At 49.4% G+C, this 19678-nt stretch overlaps 2 protein-coding genes across 10 annotated transcripts in view; one reads left to right on the top strand and one right to left on the bottom strand.

Annotated features, from left to right (window-relative positions):
• The window catches only part of PKNOX2 (PBX/knotted 1 homeobox 2), a 35203-nt gene extending 30181 nt beyond the window's left edge, over positions 1–5022 (top strand). For both annotated transcript variants that reach the window (XM_053452275.1, XM_053452274.1), the window contains 3 exons: positions 1457–1533; positions 3574–3752; positions 4052–5022. In XM_053452275.1, coding sequence (XP_053308250.1) covers positions 1457–1533; positions 3574–3752; positions 4052–4266 — 471 coding nt within the window. In that variant the 3' untranslated portion in view covers positions 4267–5022. The remainder of the gene's footprint in view (positions 1–1456; positions 1534–3573; positions 3753–4051) is intronic.
• Positions 5023–6623: 1601 nt separating this feature from the next.
• FEZ1 (fasciculation and elongation protein zeta 1) lies at positions 6624–16080 on the bottom strand. 8 transcript variants are annotated; one of them, XM_053452123.1, is made up of 10 exons: positions 15928–16080; positions 13671–14029; positions 12890–12989; positions 11803–11889; positions 11482–11683; positions 10953–11227; positions 10394–10474; positions 7947–8022; positions 7210–7275; positions 6624–7120 (listed from the first exon to the last, which is right to left on the bottom strand). In XM_053452123.1, the coding sequence occupies exons 1-10, from the start codon at positions 16006–16008 to the stop codon at positions 7104–7106; spliced, it is 1344 nt and encodes a 447-aa protein (XP_053308098.1). In that variant the 5' UTR covers positions 16009–16080; the 3' UTR covers positions 6624–7103. The 8 variants fall into 8 exon arrangements, with proteins under 8 accessions (XP_053308098.1, XP_053308100.1, XP_053308101.1 ...); XM_053452125.1 differs by having other exon boundaries at positions 13671–14026; XM_053452126.1 differs by having other exon boundaries at positions 11482–11653; positions 15928–16079.
• Positions 16081–19678: the final 3598 nt, after the last annotated feature.

The raw sequence follows: 19678 nt of genomic DNA, 5'->3' as shown, positions 1-19678 counted from the left end.
CCCTAACTGCCCCTCTTTCTCTTCCAGCCCCCGTATCCCCCAAACTGCCTGCCTTCCCCTTCTAGCCCACGTATCCCACCCCTAACTGCCCCTCTTTCTCTTCCAGCCCCCGTATCCCCCAAACTGTCTGCCTTCCCCTTCTAGCCCACGTATCCCACCCCTAACTGCCCCTCTTTCTCTTCCAGCCCCCGTATCCCCCAAACTGTCTGCCTTCCCCTTCTAGCCCCCGTATTCCACCCCTAACTGCCCGTTTTTCTCTTCCAGCCCCCGTATCCCCCAAACTGCCTGCCTTCCCCTTCTAGCCCCCGTATCCCACCCCTAACTGCCCGTTTTTCTCTTCCAGCCCCCGTATCCCCCAAACTGCCTGCCTTCCCCTTCTAGCCCCCGTATCCCACCCCTAACTGCCCGTCTTTCTCTTCCAGCCCCCGTATCCCCCAAACTGCCTGCCTTCCCCTTCTAGCCCCCGTATTCCACCCCTAACTGCCCGTCTTTGCCTTCCCCTTCTAGCCCCGGTATCCCACACCTAACTGCCCGTTTTTCTCTTCCTGCCCCCGTATCCCCCAAACTGCCTGCCTTCCCCTTCTAGCCCACGTATCCCACCCCTAACTGCCCGTCTTTCTCTTCCAGCCCCCGTATCCCCCAAACTGCCTGCCTTCCCCTTCTAGCCCCCGTATTCCACCCCTAACTGCCCGTTTTTCTCTTCCAGCCCCCGTATCCCCCAAACTGCTGCCTTCCCCTTCTAGCCCACGTATTCCAACCCAAACTGCCTGCCTTCCCCTTCTAGCCCCCGTATTCCACCCCTAACTGCCCGTTTTTCTCTTCCAGCCCCCGTATCCCCCAAACTGCTGCCTTCCCCTTCTAGCCCACGTATTCCACCCCTAACTGCCCGTCTTTCTCTTCCAGCCCCCGTATCCCCCAAACTGCCTGCCTTCCCCTTCTAGCCCCCGTATTCCACCCCTAACTGCCCGTTTTTCTCTTCCAGCCCCCGTATCCCCCAAACTGTCTGCCTTCCCCTTCTAGCCCCCGTATCCCACCCCTAACTGCCCGTCTTTCCCTTCCAGCCCCCGTATCCCCCAAACTGCCTGCCTTCCCCTTCTAGCCCCCGTATTCCACCCCTAACTGCCCGTTTTTCTGTTCCAGCCCCCGTATCCCCCAAACTGCCTGCCTTCCCCTTCTAGCCCCCGTATCCCACCCCTAACTGCCCGTCTTTCTCTTCCAGCCCCCGTATCCCCCAAACTGCCTGCCTTCCCCTTCTAGCCCCCCGTATTCCACCCCTAACTGCCCGTTTTTCTCTTCCAGCCCCCGTATCCCCAAACTGCCTACCTTCCCCTTCTAGCCCCCGTATCCCACCCCTAACTGCCCGTTTTTCTCTTCCAGCACCCGTATCCCCCAAACTGCCTGCCTTCCCCTTCTAGCCCCCGTATCCCACCCCTAACTGCCCGTTTTTCTCTTCCAGCACCCGTATCCCACCGAGGATGAGAAGCGACAGATCGCAGCTCAGACAAACCTTACGTTACTGCAGGTCAACAACTGGTGAGTGTCTGCCCTGGAATGGTGGCCCCAGGTCATGCGCGATGTGTCTGGCAGTGAATTAAAGAGAATATTCCTTATAGCTACAGATAGCTGAGTGAGGCTCCTGTACTGTGACCATAATGTCCTTCAGAAGCGGGCTGTACCCTTTAGCATGGGTATACTTGCGGGGCCAATCCTCATTATCACACGCACAGCAGATGACAAGCGACTCCAGCTGGAGAATACTCAGTGCCGCTGTAGGGGATCGCAGGTAGCGGCACTGTACAAATTATTGATTGATATAGCGCCATCATATTCCGCAGCGCTGGTTTTGTGTATTCCCAACGACACAGCAGACACTGGGCCATAGCTGCCCTTATAGGATACTAACATAGTCCGTGGCGCAGGCAGCATGAGGAGGGTCCGACCATCGCTCGTGAGGTTATGTGAAATATTCTGCTATCACCATGGAAGCCGGACGTCGATCGTAAGATCGTGTAACGGGTCAGATCCGTGCCTCCAGCGGACAAAAGTCATTCAGCTGCAATAGATGGCATTTTAGCAGTTTTGTGAATGGTCATCGGGGAGAATCAGAATGAAATGTGTAAAAAAATATATCAAAAATCATCAGTATTAAAAATGCTTTTGCTTCCAAATTGTGTCTTTAATTTCAACGGTGTGAACACAGAGTAAAAGGAATATCTGACGAAATGTCAAGCTTTGCACCAGAATCATTTTCCATACGTAATTATTTTTAGCAAATAATAAGACAAAAGGTATTGTTTAACACAAAATCTTGGAATTGGGAATTGCCTGGGGCCAGCGGCTGTGTGGGGGGCGATCACCCACCTTACTATGGCTATTAATCGTGTGCTTCAGCTGAAAACTGCGTGTTTGGAAATGAGTCAAAGGTTTATTTTCTACGCACTTCTGGTGTGAAAATCCCGATTACCAGGTGTGGATCACAAATACACCTCAGATGTGTTTCATTTGTAAAGAAAAGGACATTTTTACTTGAGCAACATTATTCTCATTCCAGAGAAGATTCCTTTATAGATCAAACAAAATGATAATTACTAAAAAATTCCAAACGCCCGGATACAGCACAATGCCTGGGATTTTGCAGTAATGACCCTAATTCCTAAATCTTAGAATGACGAGCCCCCTGAATCCTAGATCACATTCTATAGGCGCCCCCTGAATCCTAGATCACATTCTATAGGCGCCCCCTGAATCCTAGATCACATTCTATAGGCGCCCCTGAATCCTAGATCACATTCTATAGGCGCCCCTGAATCCTAGATCACATTCTATAGGCGCCCCTGAATCCTAGATCACATTCTATAGGCGCCCCTGAGTCCTAGATCACATTCTATAGGCGCCCCTGAATCCTAGATCACATTCTATAGGCGCCCCTGAATCCTAGATCGCATTCTATAGGCGCCCCTGAATCCTAGATCGCATTCTATAGGCGCCCCTGAATCCTAGATCGCATTCTATAGGCGCCCCTGAATCCTAGATCGCATTCTATAGGTGCCCCTGAATCCTAGATCGCATTCTATAGGCGCCCCTGAATCCTAGATCGCATTCTATAGGCGCCCCTGAATCCTAGATCGCATTCTATAGGCGCCCCTGAATCCTAGATCGCATTCTATAGGCGCCCCTGAATCCTAGATCGCATTCTATAGGCGCCCCTGAATCCTAGATCACATTCTATAGGCGCCCCTGAATCCTAGATCACATTCTATTGGCACCCCTGCACCCTAGATCACATTCTATAGGCGCCCCCTGCATCCTAGATCACATTCTATAGGAGCCCCTGAATCCTAGATCACACGGTGATGGGACCCCTGAGCCTTCTCAAGCTCACTTTTTGGGGTCTTCTGAGGGTCTTCTACCTGCATCCAGTATGTGTAACCGCTGCTGATTCCTTACCCACATGCCATAAAATCTCAGGTTTGCAGAAGACCGTCTAGATTCTTGTTTTTAATAAAAATCATTATTTTTTATGATGTTTTCACACCAATTAATATCCTAACTTCCCTCTGTTGTGTTTCCAAGGTTCATCAACGCCAGGCGGCGCATTCTGCAGCCCATGCTGGACGCCAGTAACCCTGACCCTACACCCAAAGCCAAGAAGATAAAGTCCCAGCACCGGCCGACTCAAAGGTTCTGGCCTAACTCAATCGCAGCCGGCGTCCTGCAGCAACAAGGAGTCCTACCCGGGACAAACCCTGATGGTAATGTATCGCCTGTAAGACAGTCCATGCGCTGCTCTCTGAGGTCACCACACGCTTTTAATACACACAGATTTACAATGTTAGTGTTTTTGAGGACCCTCTTAATCCCAATAAAACAAATTAGCCAGAGACCCCTCACTGTGCAGAAAAAATCTATAAAAAAATGACAGCAGAGCGCGGTGTGTTTGTAAATAGTTGTTCAGTTGCTATTTCCTCACAATGTGTTTTTTCTCAAGATTAAAATCCGTTATCGTAGATCTGCTGTAGGGACCCAAAACTCACGGCTTCTTCTCCTTCAGGGTCTGTGAATGTGGACGGCCTGCAGTCCCTGTCCTCCGACGCACTGACCATGCAGCAGGCCATACTGGGGGCCAACGACGACTCGCTGGATGGCTCCGAAGAAGAAGACGAGGAAGAGGACATGGAAGAGGATGAACTTGACGAAGATGGCGACGAGCTTCAGACAACGAATGTCAGCGAGCTGGGTTTGGGGCACAGTGACTCCTTGGAGTAATGACCCAGAAATAAGCACAGAGAGAACTGATGCAACCTTGGAACAGGTTTCTGACTGCACTTCCCACCTAACTCCATCGGACCCTCCATTTATTGTTTGTTTTTAAGCTGGGCAGCCCTTGCAGGTTCTGGGCGGAATAACTTTTTTCTCTGCACAATAAGTAGGAAAAATTCTGAAAAAGGGAAAAATAACTCAGACCCTCTCCCAAAATGCCCTATTCCTTCTGCTTTTACACTACGAGGATCTGAACCTGGAAATGTAATGTCCCAGAGACAAACCGCACTCCCCTGCGCGCCGCCGTGCCGGGGAATGACCTGCGAAGAAAGCGAATGTGCAACTTTTTATTTAAGTGAAGGACATGTTTACAGAACCACATATTGTGGGCCGCACGCTTTGTTTCTTTGGTTTTTTTTAAAGGACTTAATGTGTTTTTAGGTAAAGCTTCTCCTGTATCATGACAGATGCTGCCAGAGCTCTCGTGTATATATAGGGTGTATGTGTGTGTGTATATGTATGTATGTATATGTGTATATATATATATATATATATATATATGTGTGTATATAATGTACACACACACCCACACATATCTTTAAAGAGACTGGAAGATAACACATTATCAGATACAGGAGTAAATTGTGAGCAAAATTATAGAAACTGCATCTCCCAATCTTTCGAATGATGTAATATGAGACTCATCTATTTTGGCAAGTAAACTGTTTTATGAATTTCCATATAAACAGAGTATGATGATAATGCTCAGTCGTGTCTTTTCACAGCATTTGGCATATAATTTAATCACCTAGAGGTCGGGCTGCACTTTTTCCAGATTTGGGGGTCAGTGTTGGGGGCTTCATGCAGGTTTCTATATCACTGACCAAAGGCTTGGGGGGGGGGTGGAACCTGACTACATGCAGAACAACATTTCTGTTATTTGAAATGTCAATAGCAGAAAGATAGAGGGCAAAAAAGGTTATGTATGGGAGAACGATGACATAATGTGACCCTCTAAGAAAATCTATTATTCTTGGCAACTGTGGCCAAAATAAGGTGAACGGCCTTCCAAAGGGGGGGGACACACCTTTCAAGCTTATTACAGGGTGTATTCCCTGTTTATTCTGTACACAAAGGCGATGTAAAGCGGGGTTTGTGGCGCAGAGGGAGCTCCTCATTGATTACAAGAATTCACTCGACAGCGAGCCGAGTCCCATGTCTCCCCCTGCTGGCGGACACGGGAATAAACGCCTTCACTGCCTGGCGGTGACCACTTGGGGGCGACCTTTGAATGAAAGATAAATATAAAAATATATATAAAGATAATGCTGATAATGGGGAAATTAATAAACGTGTTATTAACCCTTTCCCAGGTTCCGAGCCCAGGAGCTGCAGTGAAACCTGATATTTCACTAAAGTCACATTTTTGGTTCAGCAGATTAAACAGAAACCACATAGTTACCCTTCACACCCGTTTATTTACCTAAAAGTGTGAATTACATAGAGGTTCATTTGTTTGGAGCTGGGGAAGTGGTCTAAGCATTATAATAACACTGCTTTCTGTGTGAGCCAATCAGAGCTGGACATTATTAGCCATGTATATACCGGGCCGCATAATTCCTTCGGTGTAAATAACTCACGATGTTATTAGGCAGGACTTTACAGCCGATTTATTTCAAATATATTACACGTCAAGACACGTTTGAATACATTACGGTTTACATACAACCCCCGCGACCCCCCATTCTGTCTGTCCTGGGTCAGTATAACGGATTCTTGTTCACGATTGGTTGGAAAGACATGAAATACTGAAAAATTTAAACCAGGAGCCTCCTTCTAACCCTGCAGACGGTATCGGCCTTGCGTGACATTTACCCATATTCATCAACCGTAAAACTAGCGTGGCCTGAAATGATTCACCAAACCCTGAAAATTCTCCAAATCACATTTTTTTTTATTTCCAAATGTGTTCAAGGTCATGGCCTTTAATCGGGGGGACCTAGAATGCAGCCAAGGTGGTTAATTTATCAGTTGCGTGAATACATTTCCCGTAGCATTATTACCATTCAGCGGGATGTGATGCTTATGGAGCAAAAAGGAAATTAATACTTAATAACGAGGGCAACCGGACAAAAAGAAAACACAATAGACAGATGAACCTGGCGTTTGACTAAATGGTGGATGCAGCGAACCCCCCCAGCTGACACTAATGCCCCCTATAAACATGAACCCACCCAGAATCCATGCATTTACCCGGCTGCAGCAGATGCCATTTTTCAGAACTGTGCAGAACAAACGACTTTATAGACAATACCAGCCTGGCAGTCATAGCTGAGCTCGGCCTCCCAGTGCAGTTGGTTGTACCAACCATTATTTCTAGCCTAGCACTTAGCAGTCATCCTGCTTGAAAAATTTACCATTTGTATAACTGGTTGGGAAATGAAAAGTCTACTGAATTACATGAAACGTGGACCCCGACATCCCGCCAAGTGGTGACGTTTGTAGCTAGGTCTTTCCCAGAAGCGGACATTTCACGTGGTTTTCGTGGAGGTTTAACCCCTTGGAGCTGAGCAGGTTTCTGGCACCAACTGCAGCCAGTTAATGGGGAGGGGAAGACGCATTGGATGGTAATTTGACGAGTAGCCAGGGTCCAAGGTCAACACAAAGGGTCAAGGGTTTAATCCAGATTAGAGGTTAAGGTCTTCGTGAGCAGACAGGAGGAACGTGGCGAGGAGAGCACCTGTCTGGAATCTGGATGAATGTGATGTGGTTTAAAATGCAAAAATATTGGTGTTACTCCATGCAGAGCCGGACGGTTGCTCCTTAGGGTCCCCGTCAGTCCGTTAGGTCGGGCAGAGCACTAAAACGACAAAGAGAATAGCACAAAAAATTACACACAACGCGTATCAGACCCGTCTGAGCTGAGAGGCACGTCTCGATGCGCGTTACCTTTTAAAATGTAGTCTGTTAATAGCATGGGAACCTTTTCACTGTCCTCCTTCATGGCGAAAAGAACTGAGGAAAGGGTTAAAGAGGGACCGGTCAGCATCCGCGCAGCTACAATCATTCATTAAAGATTCCTACAGCCCGGTGTCTGTGTCGGTGAAAGTATTTTGGAGATGGTTCAGTTTTCACATTACAGAAGCTGAGATTGGTGGCAGCCTGTGGCAGAGCCAGCATTATGTCATCAAGTTCCTTTCCTGATCTTCTCTCCTCACCCTTATCAGCAATTTACCAAAAGGGAGAGAGAACTTAACTGAAGATAAATAATCCTGGAGATGCTGAGAACAGGACATTGAGACGGCTGCTCCCACGGGATACACATAAAGGGGTTTCTAATAAATATATGTGGCTTATTTGGCATTTGTAATACATCTGCTTAACTCACCATAACATTGCGTAGCCATAATATGAGCCGTATATTTCATGGTGTTTGGTGCTCATGTATAACATGAGTGGCATTAAAAGTGGAAAATGTGAGGATCATATAGGAGATCTGACAGTATTTACTGAATCCGAGTAAGAGGTGTTTGAAGGGGATGACATTTATTAACGTTTGCTGTTGCCATAGACTCGAGCCCAGGAACCGCAGTGATTTAAGACACGGAGTGCCAGGATATGATGTTTAGGTATGTGTTGGGTATGCTGGTGCAGTTACACAATGTGCCACCGGAGGGCAGTCTTACTGTTTGTGAGCATCTGCAGGTCCTCGACAGAGGGTGGGCAGCCTTTCTTCTGATACGGGATCACCGTGTTCAGATACTGGAAGGGAAAGGGGAAGCACATCCGCGTTAACACAACGTGCAAACATACCTGATACATTCTAAAGCCCTTACTTACTATCCCGCTGTGACACGCATGGCAGCTTCGTGCAGCAAATGGATACATGTAACATAGTAACATAGTTCATAAGGTTGAAAAAAGACCAAAGTCCATCAAGTTCAACCTATATACCTATTGTGTCCCTACTGTGTTGATCCAGAGGAAGGCAAAAAACCCATATGAAGCAGATGCCAATTGCCCCATACCAGGGGGGAAATTCCTTCCCGACTCCAAATATGGCAATCAGAATAAATCCCTGGATCAACGTTCTGTCCTTATTAATCTAATATCCATAACTTATAATATTATTGCTTTCAAGAAACACATCCAGGCTCCTTTTGAACTCTTTTATTGAGTTTACCATTACCACTTCCTCTGGCAGAGAGTTCCATAATCTCACCGCTCTTACTGTAAAGAACCCCCGTCTGTGCTGGTGTAGAAACCTTCTTTCCTCCAGCCGTAGAGGATGTCCCCTTGTTATAGATCCAGTCCTGGGTATAAATAGGTCCTGGGAGTGACCTCTGTACTGCCCCCTTATATATTTATACATAGGTATTAAGTCCCCCCTAAACCATCTTTTTTCTAAACTAAATAACCCTAATTCTGATAATCTTTCTGGGTACTGTAGTCCTCCCATTCCCCTTATTACTCCGGCCCCAATCCTACAGGATTTTACACTTACCCGTATTTATAGAGTGCCAGCAGGGTCACACACACACACACACACACACACACACGGCAGTGTTAAGGATGCATTTCATGTGAGCAGTAGGTCAGAGTAGCTCTTTATTCCTCTCTCTGTGTTCTTATTTTGCTAATCTTGTTTAGGAAATTCTCTTCTGGCTTCACTAATTTCCTGAGGAAAGGACGTAACAACTTGGTCTTGAAAGCTTCCAATGAAACTCTCAGCCAATAAATGGCATGACTTTAACTTTACTTTTCTCCTGTTTTTCCACGGCTAACGGGGAAAAAGGAGGCCGTCGGCCTGAAACCCTGGAAACCGTGGAAAGGTTCCGTGTGCCGAGTATTTTGGTGGAACCTGTGGAATTGATGTTATTTGGGTTACTGGACAGTCCATAGACAGAGTTATTCTCTGACCAGAGGGGGATTTATGTTTTTTTTTTTGTTTTTTTCACACAACTAAGTCGGATCTGGCGGCTGTTTTTTTGTTTGATTGAAAACTCCGGCCATCCAGCCACAGTATCCGTACACATTTATGTTTTAGATACTGTGTGGTTGCATTAGATAAAAGAATACAAAATTAGAATTTATTTAAAATATAAATAATGCAATAAGCATCAATAAAAAACTGATGTCCACAAAAAGTCTTCAACGCAGGTATGTATATTCTGATTGCAGATGACCAAACGCATTTCGCCTGGCGGCATCTTCAGAGGTATATTCAGAACATATAAATGATTACCTACCCATCACATGAAAACAGAAAAGAAAGAGAGAAGATAATAATAATATATACAAAAACGCATATTAAGATAATATCCAATCACTTATATATGCCACACAATTTAGGCGTTACGTCTACCAACTTTCTTTCTTCTTCTCTCTTTCTTTTCTGTTTTCATGTGATGGGTAGGTAATCATTTATATGTTCTGAATATACCTCTGAAGATGCCGCCAGGCGAAACCGTTCGGTCATCTGCAATCAGTTGAAGACTTTTAATTCAATTTGTATTTGATGCTTATTGTATTATTTATATGTTAAGTAAATTGTAATTTTGTATTTAAACAGTATAAAAGTCCTATCTATCCTTGGCGCTGACAATCGAACACAACCACCATTGTATCTTCTCTTTGGGAGCATTTTGGAACTGCTCCAATAAGGTGTTCTAGCAGCCTATCTATTAAAAACTATACTTCTTATATAGAATTCCTTTCCCTTTCTCCCATTTTTTTTCTTTCTCTACCTACTATGTTGACCCCTGGCACCGCTCTATACATGTTTCCTTATATCCAGTGGCATTGCTGTCCTTACGGCTGGGTATCGTATTATAATATCATATTCTGAGGCCCCACTTTTAAGGAAAGTGTGAAAGAATAAAACAACCCTCCATAATGTTAATGACCCGTTTGAGGAGATCAGTGATCTCCTTTTTAACTGGCCCATTGAGTAGAGCCTAAGGCTGGAGAGAAGCTGCCGTCCCCCTAGTCGGTCTAGGTTAGAATAGCCCCCTGGCTATATATACACATTTATATATTATATACCCTGATACATACACACTTAGATTCTATATACTGTGTGCCGTGGAATTATTAGTCGGTAAACCTGCTTTCCCGAACGTCCCGTTCTCACCTGCCTGTCGTTTCCCGAATTCCCAAATGTCTGTCGGATGCCGGTCTGCAGGATGTTAGAGATTCCCTCCATGCTGAAACGCTGCCAGAGCAGGAACAAAATCAGCCATTTTTATCTAAAGTTTATGTTCATGAACAATTATTATTATTTTTACCAAATCTCTGTTAATTCACGAATTATTATTAATAAAGAATGTCCCATTGAGATAAACTCTGTACCCTGCACCAGTGGCTCTATAACCCGCCCACCCAGAGGGGCCGGTGGCCCTATAACCCTCCCACACAGAGGGGCCGGTGGCCCTATAACCCTCGAACCCAGAGGGGCCGGTGGCTCTATAACCCTCCTACCCAGAGGGGCCGGTGGCTCTATAACCCTCCTACCCAGAGGGGCCGATGGCCCTTTACCGCGTTCGCCTGCTTTGGAGCACAGGTGAGGCTGAGGGCTCCGTATATGATAATGGGAACGCTATAACGCTTCTACATGTAGTTACAGGGAACTCTTATCTCCCCAGGGAATGTGCCGGAAATTCCCAGCACGGACACGCTCGGTGCCGCATTACCTTCATTGGCATCTGGCCCGTTCTCTCCGTGCGGTTGCTTTGCAGGCTCAGCCCTTTCTCTTTTCTTCTTTTCTTCTGCAGTTCCCTCTGCTCTTTCTGCTTGTTCTGGACCTCGATAAGGGCAGTAATAAAGGAATTCTTCACCTCCTTCTCAAACTCCAGCTCATCTCTCCGGGCCAAGTGCTGCACCAGTTCCTCGGAGTAATCGCATATGGTGCGTTCCACCCTTTCCAGTAACTCTGACAGCTCCATACTGGTCATGCGCTGCAGCCCTGCTGGACACACCACAAACCCACTCAATATTGCCGGTAAAGAGAAGCAAGCGTTACAGATCATCTCGGAAGTGGAAAACACCACTTTAATTTTAATCACTTAAATAGGTAGATTTTGGTCAAAGCCCTCCAAACTGCTTCTTAGGAACGGCACTGGTGTTTTTTGCTGTTACTAGATCTTTAAATAATGTTCTGTCTGACCGCCAGAACTCCTTGACAGGATTCTGGGGTCCCGGGCTAATGCGGCGATCGCTCACCTTCAATGGACCAGTTGTTGTTAAAGGTCTGGCTCAGAGCCTCCATCTCCTGCAGGAGGACAGAGTCGGAACGGACGGATAAATCTCCAGCATCATCATCATCATCCTCTTCCTCAAGCTCATCCTCCGGATCCGGGGAGTTCTGCATCATCTCCTCTATCTCCTCGATAACCTGGAATACAGACAGCTGAGCGAGCAGCTCCTGGGGGACATTTTGGTGAAAGGGGTTGGGGTGTCAGAGATGATGTCATAAAGTAGGTAAGATACAGACAGTGAGGGGTTATTTCTGCTAGAGAGCCGTGACCCGCGGCAGTGCCCCACCTGATCTGCAGTAATCAGCGGGTCCTCTTTAATCCCAGAATTCTTTTCTCCCTTCTCGTTCAGCTCCTCCTCCTCTTTTTCATGAAACTGGAAAGGAAGCGACTGACAGTTTATACGAGGCACACTTTATAGCAGCCGCTCCGCGTGGCCCCGTGGACGGCCCCGCTTGTGGCCCCGTGCGTGGCCCCGTGGACCTACAGACCCTACAGATAGCGTGCAGCTTCCCGCGTGTACACCGTGTGGTCCTACAGATCGCAGCCGCTCCGTGCGCATCTACATTGTGACTGCACGTAACGGGTGAGTGGAGGGTACATTGTGACTGCACGTAACGGGTGAGTGGAGGATACATTGTGACTGCAGGTAACGGGTGAGTGGAGGATACATTGTGACTGCAGGTAACGGGCGAGTGGAGGATACATTGTGACTGCAGGTAACGGGCGAGTGGAGGATACATTGTGACTGCAGGTAACGGGCGAGTGGAGGATACATTGTGACTGCAGGTAACGGGCGAGTGGAGGATACATTGTGACTGCAGGTAACGGGCGAGTGGAGGATACATTGTGACTGCAGGTAACGGGCGAGTGGAGGATACATTGTGACTGCAGGTAACGGGCGAGTGGAGGATACATTGTGACTGCAGGTAACGGGGGAGTGGAGGATACATTGTGACTGCAGGTAACGGGTGAGTGGAGGGCACATTGTGACTGCAGGTAACGGGCGAGTGGAGGATACATTGTGACTGCAGGTAACGGGTGAGTGGAGGGTACATTGTGACTGCAGCTCTCCATCGCTTTCCCCCGGCCCTTGCCTTCCAGTAAAGGTTTTGCTTCCACGAATCTGTTTGCAAGGTCAGCAATAACAGAACAAACATCCTGCTTTCAGAGGAGTGAATACTCAGCAGCTCATTAAACCCATTAGAACCAGTAAGAAAAGCACTAAACGTCTCCCTCCCATTCAGGGGTTTTACACAAAATCAATGCCATTAACCATTTCAGCTCTGAATGCACGCCGCTGACCTAAGAGCACGGCCAGAGAATGATGTCAGACTTTGGGTGATGAAAGCTGCGCAAGCCGGCGTGATAAATACCTCGGAATCCGACTCGTTTCCGTTCAGAGACTCCAGGCTCGGCTCTCTCCATTTCTCGCCCGTTAACGGGATGTAATTGTCGGTGAGAGCGTCCCAGACCCTGAAATGAAAGAGACGTCTGTGAACATCATCTAGAGGGCCCCGCAGAAAATACAGAGGCAGGGGTCTCATCCGAGTGCGCTATACGGAGGCTGGGGTCTTATCCGAGGGACATATACAGAGGCAGGGGTCTCTTCCGAGTGCGCTATACAGAGGCTGGGGTCTCATCCGAGTGCACTATACAGAGGCTGGGGTCTTATCTGAGGGCTCTATACAGAGGCTGGGGTCTTATCCGAGGGACACATACAGAGGCAGGGGTCTCATCCGAGGGCGCTATACGGAGGCAGGGGTCTTATCCGAGTGCGCTATACGGAGGCTGGGGTCTTATCCGAGGGACATATACAGAGGCAGGGGTCTCATACGAGTGCGCTATACAGAGGCTGGGGTCTCATCCGAGTGCGCTATACAGAGGCTGGGGTCTTATCTGAGGGCTCTATACAGAGGCTGGGGTCTTATCCGAGGGACATATACAGAGGCAGGGGTCTTATCCGAGGGCGCTATACAGAGGCAGGGGTCTTATCCGAGGTAATTATACAGAGGCAGGGGTCTTATCCGAGGGTGCTATACAGAGGCAGGGGTCTTATCCGAGGGAATTACACAAAGGCAGGGGTCTTATCCGAGGGCGCTATACAAAGGCAGGGGGTCTTATCCGAGGGCGCTATACAAAGGCAGGGGTCTTTACTCTTCATCTCTGAGCCGTTCCTCCTCCTCTTGGATCTGCAGCTGGTTCCTCACGGGCGCCAGGTTCTCGGTTTTCGTGTTATAATTCCGAAAGCAAACGTTCAGCTTTTCATCAAACTCGTTAACGAGATCCTCCATGGACTTAAAGCTGATGATCTCCGAGCTGAAGTTTTCCAGCTCCGAGAGGGAGGCGTCTTCCGCGTGCCGTGATGACGTCATATAGAGACCTCTAGATTTGTCTTCTCGATCCTCAGAGTAAGAACGAACGTCCTCAAACTCCTCGTCCAGGCAAACCAGGGGGGCCTCCATCTCGGAGCTCCGCAGGGGAGGAGCCAGAACGTGGAGCTGTCGGAGCTTCTGCTGAGAGACAAAGAAAATAAACTACATCCTGCAGCCGACGACCAACAGACAGGAGAGGCCAAAGTAACCAGAATGTGACCCCCCCCAGGGGTATAACCTACAGCCTGCATCTTTACACAAAAGTCACACTTTACAGTCGGTTTCATAAAATGTTACTTTTTTTGAGAAAAGCCGAAGCTTATGCAGCCCATACGAGTGACCAGGGGGCAGATTTAGGCTCCGGTTGGGCCAATGAAATAATGTTGCCAGCCAAGATCTCTGGTGTTCTGCCCCCAGACAGCCCGTTCATCCCCATCATGGAATGCAAGTGTGGGGTAACTAGCCTGTACAGGGAGTGCGTGCTACAGACCCCCAATAATGAGAACCCCACTTTAGAAAGGCCTCTATATCCACCCGCGTCTTTTCAGCATTCCCCCCGTAGTCTCTTTTATGCTCGATCTTGTCCTGGCCCGTCTCTGGGAACAGGAATCTGTGCGAGGGCCCCGCGCATGCTGCAGCCTCCAGATCCATTCCATCTCCGGCCTCCATAATACACCCTCCACTCTAACCTCCCCCACTACAGATTTTGCCCCTTCTGATTAGATACCTCATTTCCATTCCGGGGATATTTGTATTATAAACCCCGGCTCCTGTGTGTGGCCCCTGGCTGCCGGGCTCTACGTCGGTGAATCTGCGTACGGCGCACGGGAATCACTCACCTCTGCGTACGGCGCGCGGGGATCACTCACCTCTGCGTACGGCGCGTGGGCATCATTCACCTCTGCGTACGGCGCGCGGGGGTCACTCGCCTCTTCGTGGGGATCACTCACCTCTGTGTATGGCGCACGGGGATCACTCACCTCTGCGTACGGCGCGCGTGGATCACTCGCCTCTTCGTACGGCGCTCGGGGATCACTCACCTCTGCGTACGGCGCACGGGGATCACTCACCTCTCCGTACGGCGCACGGGGATCACTCACCTCTGCGTACGGCGCGTGGGCATCATTCACCTCTGCGTACGGCGCGCGTGGATCACTCGCCTCTTCGTACGGCGCTCGGGGATCACTCACCTCTGCGTACGGCGCACGGGGATCACTCACCTCTGCGTACGGCGCACGGGGATCACTCACCTCTGCGTACGGCGCGTGGGCATCATTCACCTCTGCGTACGGCGCGCGGGGATCACTCACCTCTGCGTACGGCGCGCGGGGATCACTCACCTCTGCGTATGGCGCTCGGGGATCACTCACCTCTGCGTACGGCGCGGGGGCATCATTCACCTCTGCGTACGGCGCGCGGGGAGCACTCACCTCTGCGTACGGCGCGCGTGGATCACTCGCCTCTTCGTACGGCGCTCGGGGATCACTCACCTCTGCGTACGGCGCTGGGATCACTCACCTCTGCGTACGGCGCACGGGGATCACTCACCTCTGCGTACGGCGCGTGGGCATCATTCACCTCTGCGTACGGCGCGCGGGGATCACTCACCTCTGCGTACGGCGCGCGGGGATCACTCACCTCTGCGTACGGCGCGCGGGGATCACTCACCTCTGCGTACGGCGCGCGGGGATCACTCACCTCTGCGTATGGTGCTCGGGGATCACTCACCTCTGCGTATGGTGCTCGGGGATCACTCACCTCTGCGTACGGCGCGGGGGCATCATTCACCTCTGCGTATGGCGCTCGGGGATCACTCACCTCTGCACGGCTTGCTCACAAGTTGCCAGAAAAACAAATCCATTAGCCTTGATATCTTACAAAAAACCCTGACCTCGCTGAGTGTGACCTCAGTGTGACCCGGGGGCTACCGCTTTGTATTAGCCAGACGATGAGCCATCGAAAGGATCAGAGCATCCTCCATTGGGCCTCTGCGGAGGCCACCAAAGCCCTACAGACTCCCAGACGGCAGGAACATTCACCTGCGCAGCGGAGGAAGCGGCGGGGTCTGAGGCCGGCGGCGGGCGCTGGGCTGGGCTGGGCTCCGTCTGGGGGTCTCTCATTCCATGGAGCTGTCAGGAGATGCTGGAGACAAACGGCATCCCTCCCTCCAGACACCCAATGCAGGCAGATCCAGAGCCTGGGATCACAAGCCCCGCCCTGATTCCTCATGAATATTCAGGACTGTGTTGACAAGGACATAGTCCCGCCCATGCTGTGTGACTGACAGCAGCGATGTCAAATCAGCATGAAGAATCCATGTGGGAGCAGTGGGGCTGTTCTCTGCCTATTGTGCTGAGAGCAGAAGAGCAGCATCCCCAGGGGCCCCAGAAATACAGGGTCCGGGCCATGACCATACGGCGTATTAACCCATCAGAGCTTGGGCAATAAACATACAGGGTATTAACCCATCGGAGCCTGGGCAATAAACATAGAGGGTATTAACCCATCGGAGCCTGGGCAATAAACATAGAGGGTATTAACCCATCAGAGCCCGGGCCATAACCACACAGCGTATTAACCCATCAGAGCCCGGGCCATAACCACACAGCGTATTAACCCATCAGAGCCCGGGCCATGACCATACGGCGTATTAACCCATCAGAGCTTGGGCAATAAACATACAGGGTATTAACCCATCGGAGCCTGGGCAATAAACATAGAGGGTATTAACCCATCAGAGCCCGGGCCATAACCACACAGCGTATTAACCCATCAGAGCCCGGGCCATAACCACACAGCGTATTAACCCATCAGAGCCCGGGCCATGACAATACGGCATATTTACCCATCAGAGCCCGGGCCATGACCATACGGTGTATTAACTCATCAGAGCCTGGGCAATAAACATACAGCATATTAACCCATCAGAGCCCGGGACATAAACATAGAGGGTATTAACCCATCGGAGCACGGACCATCACCATACAGCGTATTAACCTCCCGGGTGGAGCTCTGGGTTGGCAGCGCCCCCCGAAGAGTCTCAGAAGCACAATTAGCTGCTTCCCATCTTGCCTAAAATTAGCAGAAAGTTGCTAACAACTTTGATAACATCGTGGCCGGCCCTGGTCCAGGAATAAACCAGCTTGGGCTGGCAATAATCCTGCGCCACATGCACTGAAGCTGGCGAGGCCGTCGCGTTCCCGAGCGCTTTCTTTCTGCTTCTCGGCTGCATTTTTCTAGGACTCCATTTGCATGCTAGACGTGTTCTCAAAGAATAGACCTGGGGCTCCGTAACCATGGAAACCCAAATCCCCAAAGGTGCTCATGCCATAGTCGTGACCGAGCCTCAGTCTCACAGCTACTGTTGGGGGGTCTCGCTCCTCGCAGACCCTCCAAGCCAAGACGTCTTCTTCGGACACAAAATTCATTTCTGCCATTAAACCAACGACGCGCCAGAAACATCACAATTTACACATTTCTATTCGTTAAAGACGCAAACATGGCCCAAAGCCGAGAGGATTCATATAAAAAAGTAATGTTACAATCCCCCCAACCCCCCCCCCCCCCCCGTTTACTGAAAGGAAGAAACACCGTATTTGGTAAAATATTCTGGGGTAAGTTTTCATTTTTAGGGGGGTCGGAAGTACAATCCCTCATACAAATGCCCCTCTTGCCCACCCCGGTACCCAGAGGGGCCATGAATAATATTAGAAAGATTGGAACATGGCGCCCGCTACGGACTGACAGCCGCCGCGCTCTGTATGGAAATGTCTCAGGCGGTTCACGGACTGTCACGGAATGCGAGGACAGAGCGGTCTCTTTACAAAGCGAACAATAGCGCAGTGTCTGGTCGCCAACGGCAGCGACGGCCGACAACGGGAATCACGTGTCTCCAAATAAGCAAGAATCCAGAAATATTAGGGGATCCATTATTATATAATTATATAACTATCCATGTGCCTGGACACCACCACCGGGGGGGGGGGCAGATATTCAGCGGGGCCCGTAACACAAGGCTCTGTGGCCCCTCCGTGGTTCCATGGCACTGCATGTAAAAGGCAGCCGTGTGGTCAGTGTGGGGCCGTGTGTGAGTGAGAGTGAGTGCGAGAGTGTGAGTGAGAGTGAGTGCGAGAATGTGAGTGTGGAAACTCAGATTAGATTGGGGGGTACTTGGTGAAACATGCCAACTGCCCTGACCTCGCTCATAACGGGATCCTTCTTGACCTTTTTTTGGCTTGTTGCTGAAGGACCTACTGTTATTTATTGAGGTGTATGGCACCAACGTATTCCGCAGCGTAGAACAATGGGACTTCTACAGAATATAAAGAATGTCGGCAGGTGTGGCAGTTTTTTGGTGACACATTGGATCGCTGGCATCATGCTGGCAACAAAGAAGGTACATCAACGGACTTTGGAGTCAGAATTCTTTAAACCTTGGGGGGGCAGCTTTAGTAGAAGCTGCAGCAGAACACTTCCTCTCCGTCCCGATGCTGTTCAGCCAGTAAGTGCTCCCTTTGACATGGGGGTCTCGTAAGACCCACCCCTGGCGGTAAGTTTATCACGTGTCAAGAGGCATGTTCGGTCAAATACACCTTTGTGTCTCCTGTGGGACATTTGCAGAGGGGAGCACATGCAAACATACGGGGTATCCCCTCCGATATAATATGAAGTGCCTTTCACACACACACACACACCTGTCACACGGGGCATTTTTTATCAGGGAGGGGTATTTTGGGCTGGGGTTCCACTGCTTTGGCTTTTTTCAGTTATTATTTTTATTATTTGCTATCCTGTATATTGCATCCCACAGCCTCCCGGCCAGGACCGGGTGCAGACCCTCATTCCCAGCCTGGAACTGGTAAGCGCCGCAGTGTCGGCAATGAATAGGTTAATAGCGCACCGGGGGTATTCCGGGACGTATAATAAGCCCCTACGTGGTTTAGTGGATCAGAAATGGCCGACGGGCGTTAAATGATCACGCAACGAGGGTCACGACACCTGCGCTGCAGCGAGATAACCGGCCTTTCACAGCATGCTCTGTGGGGGCTGTCTCAGACCCCTCTTGTTGCTAAGCTAATGCTGTTTCCATGGTTACCAGGAGCTCACATTCCTGCGGGGGTGCGTTAAATATAGAATTACTGTGAGATAAGGTGTATGAACTGCTCCCACAAGCAAAGCCTTACCCGCCGCCATATTAATACTAAACAATACCTCGGATTTATTACTAAACAATAATATCCGCCACAAGGTTCTTAAAATCGTTTTGGGGTATTAATGTAGAGCATAACGAGGTGATTGACAGGTTCTTCCCTCACGTTCGCAGGCCCATTAATGTGGAGCATAACGAGGTGATTGACAGGTTCGCCGGCCCATCCGCTTTACGATTATTTTTATAAGACAACGTAAATCGGATTTTATATTTAGAAAATTACAAATGACCCATCCCGGGGAGCTTGTTGTCATAGGAGGCGCAGCTAGAGGCGTGGCTGGGGGTGGAGCTATATTAAGATATTTTATGTGACTTTGAACCCTACGGATCCCTACAGTTTAATTTATAAAGCTCTTTCCTGCTGTTTCTATACACATTATCGGGGCTTTTAGGGCTGAAGAACCTTGTGATACCCTCATACCCAGCAAACAATCTGACTCCTATAAAAGAGGGGCAGCAGGGGGAGGAGAGAGGGGCATCGGGGATGAGAAAGGGGCATCAGGTGTTTGGGGCCCAAAGAGGCACTGGCCAGACTGAACACAGACACTCAGGAGGTACACAAACACTCTACATTCATATCT

The sequence above is a fragment of the Spea bombifrons genome, chromosome 12, assembly GCF_027358695.1.
Source record: "Spea bombifrons isolate aSpeBom1 chromosome 12, aSpeBom1.2.pri, whole genome shotgun sequence".
Classification (NCBI taxonomy): domain Eukaryota; kingdom Metazoa; phylum Chordata; class Amphibia; order Anura; family Pelobatidae; genus Spea; species Spea bombifrons.
This window is presented reverse-complemented; position numbering and strand designations above follow the sequence as displayed.

Excerpts from the sequence above, each read along its gene's own strand:
- FEZ1 (XM_053452123.1), bottom strand. The coding sequence starts at position 16,008 with ATGAGAGACCCCCAGACGGAGCCCAGCCCAGCCCAGCGCCCGCCGCCG. Across the intron at positions 14,030-15,927 it reads CCGCTTCCTCCGCTGCGCAG|CAGAAGCTCCGACAGCTCCA; the intron begins GTGAATGTTCCT and ends TTTGTCTCTCAG. Across the intron at positions 8,023-10,393 it reads ATTCGGGAAACGACAGGCAG|TATCTGAACACGGTGATCCC; the intron begins GTGAGAACGGGA and ends TTTCCCTTCCAG.